Below are 6,000 nucleotides of genomic sequence, written 5' to 3' on the forward strand. Positions count from 1 at the left end.
GTGCTATAAGTTAAAGCACTGGACCATAAGATTGATGGTTCAAACCCACCATCCACTCCTTGGAAACCCTGTAGAATTGATATGAGCCGGAACCTACTCAATGGCATTTTACAGCAAAACAATCTATGACATACCAATTTTTTCTATTTTTTTTTTTTTTGTTGTTTATAAGTTATTTGATTTGACATTCTTTCCACTATAGCATGCTTGAAATTCCTTCTCAAACTTCTTGCTAAGTGCTGTCGAGTCAGTTCTGATACATAGTGACCCTATACTTAATTTGAATTAAATTATGAGAATAAATTCAGTGCCTATATCTCCTTACTTTTTCTTTATATCAATCCGTCTATCTATCTATTGATTGTTATGCTTTTGCATTTGACTTTTAAATGCATCGGGACTTTATTTAGGTAATTGGACTCCTGCTGTGGTGTTGTAGGAACAGCACTGGACTGTGAATCACAGGTTGGCAGTTCAAACTCACCAGCTGCTCTTGAGGGTTACTATGAGTCAGAATCGACTTGATGGTACTTAACAGCAACAACATTTAGGTAATTTGCTATTGCTTATGTTCAAAATGACTGAATATTTTTAAAAAAGTATTTTCCATTGATTCATACCTGGTACCAGGAGTATGCCCTGTCTGAGGGGTCAATGAGGATGGTGATGATCTTGGCTTTGGGGACAAGAGAAGCAACTCTCTTGGCAGCTTCTTCTGAATGGAAGTAATTAGCACTCTTCTCAAACAGAAGGTCACTTGAAATGTTGGATGGAGTAGGAAAGAAGTCCATATACCTGAAAGAGGAGAAAGATAATGATTGACCTTGATTTAAATTTTTTCTGCCTGTCATACTCAATATATGAAATAATTTGCACATTTTTACATTTATATAAATTGCATTGATTATCAATTTTACTCTTCTGTGAGTTTATCATACTGTTGAATGTTGCATTGAATAACATTGAATAAAGTTGAATTGTATTGAATAACATTGAATATTGCAGTGATGCTAGAAACTATAACACCAGTATTTTATATACTGGCAGGGTCACCCATGGTGGACAGATTTCTATGGAGTTTCAGACTAAGACAGATTATTAAGAAGGACCTGGTGATCTACTTCTGAAAAATGACTGGCCACTGAAAACCTTATGAATTGCATCAAAACATTATTTGATACAGTACTAGAAGATAAACCACTCATTACTTCCTCATTTCTTCCAGTCACTTTGGCTTGGAATAAACATATCATTTGAACTTCTCATCAGAAGCCTCCAAGGTATATATTTTTCAGTATTTTCCTTCCATCTTCTTTTGATGCTTTCTGAATAATTCAGTATTTTGTCTATAGAATTCCTAAATATTGAAAGTCAAGGCTTGGATTTTTTTCTTTACTTTTTCAGCTCTAGAAATACTGAACCTGTGAGTTTCCCTTTGATTTTTCTAACTCCAGACCTTTGCATGTTTCATTATAACACTTGACTTTGCCTTCTCCAGCTGCCCTTTGAAATTTTCTGTTCAGCTCATATATGTCCTCATTTTTACCAATCAGTTAGTACTTCTATGCTCAAGAGCAAGTTTCAGAATCTCTTCTATGATCAATTTTGGTCTTTTCTTTCTCTCCTGCATTTTTAATAAACATTTGTTTTCTTCTTGTATGATTTTCATAGACATCCTCAAACGTCTTTGGTCATTAGTGTCTAATGCGTCAATTTTCTCTTGAGATGGTCTCTAAATTCAGATAATTCTTGTGGACTTATTTTCATTTTCTTCAGCATCAGCCTGAACTTGCATATGAGTAACTGATGGTCGGTTCCACAGTCTTACTTTGGCCTTGCTGTGGCTGATGATATTGAGACTCTCACTGTCTTTTCCCACAGATATAGTCAGTTTGATTCCTGTGCATTCCATCTGGTGAAGTCCATGTGTATAGTTGCTTTGTGTGTTGTTTTAAAAGATATTTACAATGACTAAGTCATTGGTCTGGTAAAATTCTATAATGCAGTCTCCAACATCATTACTATCACTTAGGCCATATTTTCCTACTATTGATCCAGCCTCTTTGCTTCCGTCTTTCAAATTCCAATCACCAGTAAGTATCAATGCATCTTGTTGCATATTTGATCAATTTCAGACTGAATAATTCAGTTGAATTCTTCAATATAATTATCTTTGGTATTAGTGGTTGGTGCATACACTTGAACAATAGTGGTAGTAACTGATCTTCTTTGTAGATGTATGCATATTACCTATCATTGACAGTATGTACTTCAAGAGAGGTCTTGGGATATTTTTTTGACAATGAATGAGACCCCCATTGCTTTTCAATTTGTCATTTCCAGCAAAGCAAACCAGCAAACCACATGATTGTCATACTCAAATTGGCCAGTATCACTTCATTTCAGCATTCCATTTCATTTTTGACAACGTCTGATTTTCCTAGGTTCATACATTGTACATTCTGTGTTCTGATTATTAATGGATGTTTACAGCTGTTTCTCCTTATTTTGAGTTGTGATCCATCAGCAAATAAAAGTTGTTAAAGCTTTGCTCTGTACATGTCATTACGGATTGCTCTATTTTGAGGAGGTAGCTCTTCCCCTGTTGTAGTTTGAGTGCCTTCCAACCTGAGGAAGGCACTTCTGATGCTACATATTCATATGGGTTTTAATGGATAATCATTCAGAAGTAGTTCACTTTCCTTCTTAATCTGCCTTAGTTTGGGAACTCAGCTGAAACCTGTCTACCATGTGTAACCCTGCTGGTATTTAAAAATTCGATGGCATAGCTTCCAGCATCACAGCAATACACATATCACCACAGTATGACAAAGTGACAAACGAATGTGAATTTTGCTCATAGAAACCTTCAATATTGCAACTCCAGGCTTCAATTTTCTCTTCAGTTCTTGAGAAATGTTGAGGGTTTTGGTCTTCTTACTCCAGATCTTTGCACATAATACTTTACATTATTATTTTTTCGAGCTGCTCTTTGAATTTTTTTTGTTCAGTGCTTTAATTTAATCATTTCTACCAGTCACTTTAACTTCTCTTTGTTCAATGGCAAATTTCAGATTCTCTGATGACATTGGTTTTGGTCTTTCCCATCTTTTGAATGGCCTTTGGCTTTCTACATATAAGATGTTTTTGCTTTCACTCCCAAAACACTCTGTCATTAGTGTTCAATGCACCAAATCTATCTGTGAGTTTTCCATGAATGCAGGTGGGATACACTCAAAGATGTATTGTTCTTGTGAATTTGTTTTAATTATTTTCAGTATCAATCTTGTATATGAATAACTGGTGGTCTGTTCCACAGATAGCCCCAAGTTTTGTTTTGGCTGATGACATTGAACTTCTCCTTTTGTTCTTTCCAAAGATGTTGATTTTATTTCTGTGTATTCCACTTAATGAGTTCCACGTATGCAACCAAGTATATGTTGCTGAAAACGATATTTATCACTAATAACTCATCATTGGTCTTCTGAATTTCTATCATGAGATTTCCAGAAAATTTTCCATACTAATAGTGCCACTTGGTTTCCAACTTTCACATTCCATTCACCAGTAATTGCCATTGTATTTTGATTGCATGTTCGATAAGTTTCACACTGAAAAAGCTGATAGCTTTATTGGATTTCTTGATCTTTGGCTTTAGTTGTTGGTGCATAAATTTGAATAATAGTCATATTAATTCATTTTCCCTGTTGTTGTTAGGTGCCTTCAAGTCAGCTCTCACTCGTTACTAGAAACACTCTGCACAACAGAATGAAACACTGCCTGGTCCTGTGCCATCCTCACAATTGTTTTTATGCTTAATCCCATTGTTGCTGCCACTGTGCCAATCCATCTCATCTGGGGTCTTCCTCTTTTTTGCTGACCCTCCACTTTACCAAATACAGCGTAATTCTCCAGGGCCTAGATTCATATTTAATGCATTCTATGTTCTAATTTTCTACCACACATCTGTCAGTTTGTCATACTGTGGTGGCTTGTGAGTTTCTGTGATTCTGGAAGCTATGCCACCAGTATTTGAAATATCAGCAGGGTTACCCATGAAGGACAGGTTTCAGATGAGCTTCCAGACACAGACAGACTAGGAAGAAAGAGTGATGAACTACTTCTGAATATTTAGGCACTGAAAACCTTATGAATAACAGAGAAACACTGACAGATATAGTGCCGGAAAATGAGCCCCTCAGGTTGGAAGACACTCAATATGCTGCTAGGTAAGAGCTGCCTCCTCAAAGTAGATTTGATGGTGATGACATGAATGGAGTAAAGCCCATGGGAGTGAATGAAGAAAAATGTGGCATCAGGATTGGAGAAAGACTCATTAACAACCTGTGATATGCAGGTGATACAACCTTACTTGCTGAAAGTGAAGAAGATTTAAAATATTTACTGATGAAGATCAAAGAGGACAGCCTTCAGTATGGATTGCATCTCAATGTAAAGAAAATGAAAATCCTCACCACTGGACCAATAAACAACATTCTTATCAATGGAAAAAAGATTGAAGTTGTCAAGGACTTCATTCTTCTTGAATCTATCAACATTCATGGAAGCAGCAATCAAGAAATCAAATGATGTATTGCATTAGACAAATCTGCTGCACAAGACCTTTTTAAAGTGTTGAAGAGCAAAGTTGTCAGCTTGAAGACTAAGGTGCCCCTGACCCAAGCCATGGTATTTTCAATAACCTCTCATGCATGCAAAAGCTGGACAGTGAATAAGGAAGACCATAGAAGAGTTGATGCTTTTGAGTTATGGTATTGAAGGAGAATATTGAAAGCGCCATGGGCTGCCCATAGATTCAACAGATCTATTTTGGAAGACGTGCAGCCAGAGTGCTCCTTGGAGGCCAGCATGGCCAAACTTCATCTCTTATACTTTGGATATATTGTCAGGAGGGACCAGTCGCTGGAGAAGGATATCGTATTTGGGAAGGTGGAGGGTCAGAGAAATAGAGGAAGACCCAGCAAGATGGATTGGCAAAGTGGCAGCATCAATGGGCTTAAGTGTGGCAATGATAGTGAGGTTGGCCCAGGATTAGGGCAGTGTTTCGTTCTGTTGTGCATAGTGTCACTATGAGTTGGTACTGATTTGGTTGCACCTAACAGCAACAACAACATTTTCTGATTAAGGAGTTCTGGTAGTGTAGTGGTTATGAGTGGGGCTGCTAACTTCAAGGTCATCAGTTGGAAACTACCAGCTGTTCCACAGGAGAAAGATGAGGCTTTCTGCTGCTGTAAAGATTTATAGCCTCAGAAACCCTACACAGGGTCACTATGAGTCTAAACTGACTCCACAGCATACCACCGCCACCATGTTTTAATTATTTATGGATATTTTCAGCTGTTTCTCTTTATTTTTAGTTGTGTCATCAGCAAACGAAGGTCCCTAAAGCTTTATTCATCATAGTTAACTTTACTTTGAGGCAGCAGCTCTTCCCCAGTCATATTTGAGTGCCTTGCAACCTGAGGGCATGTCTTCCAGCACTATATCTGACAGTATTCTGGTGCTATTCGTAATGTTTCCATCATCCAGGACTGTATCTGACAATGTTCTCCATCTATTCATAAAGTTTTTAATGACTAGATATACAGAAGTAGTCTGCCTCGCCTTCTTCTTAGTCTATCTTAATCTGGAAACTTTGTTGAAACTTGTCCACCATGGGTGGCCCTGTTGGCATTTAAAATACAAGTGAAATAGCTTCCAGCATGATAGCAACATGCAAGCCACCACAGTCCAGCAAACTGACAGATGAGAGGTAGCTTTTAATAGTTATTTGTATTATTTTCCAGATGTATTTCAAGTACCTTCTAACCTGAAATACTTACCTTCTGGCACTATAGGAGAAAATGTCCTTCTGCTGTTCATAAAGATATAAGAATTTTATGTTGTTGTTGTTAAGTGCCGTCGAGTCGGTTCCGACCCATAGCGACCCTGTACAGGGTTTCCGAGGGTGTAAATCCTTACGGGAGTAGAAAGCCTCAT

The 6,000-nt window shown here is 37.5% G+C and overlaps 1 protein-coding gene across 1 annotated transcript in view; it reads right to left on the reverse strand.

Moving 5' to 3' along the window:
- Positions 1-6,000, reverse strand: part of NDST4 (N-deacetylase/N-sulfotransferase (heparan glucosaminyl) 4) — a 600,446-nt gene that overhangs the window by 18,740 nt on the left and 575,706 nt on the right. The window contains exon 10 of the mRNA XM_006872252.1: positions 621-795. Within this exon, the coding sequence (XP_006872314.1) occupies positions 621-795 (175 nt within the window). The remainder of the gene's footprint in view (positions 1-620; positions 796-6,000) is intronic.

The sequence above is a fragment of the Chrysochloris asiatica genome, unplaced genomic scaffold, assembly GCF_000296735.1.
Source record: "Chrysochloris asiatica unplaced genomic scaffold, ChrAsi1.0 scaffold00188, whole genome shotgun sequence".
In the NCBI taxonomy this organism is placed as follows: Eukaryota; Metazoa; Chordata; class Mammalia; order Afrosoricida; family Chrysochloridae; genus Chrysochloris; species Chrysochloris asiatica.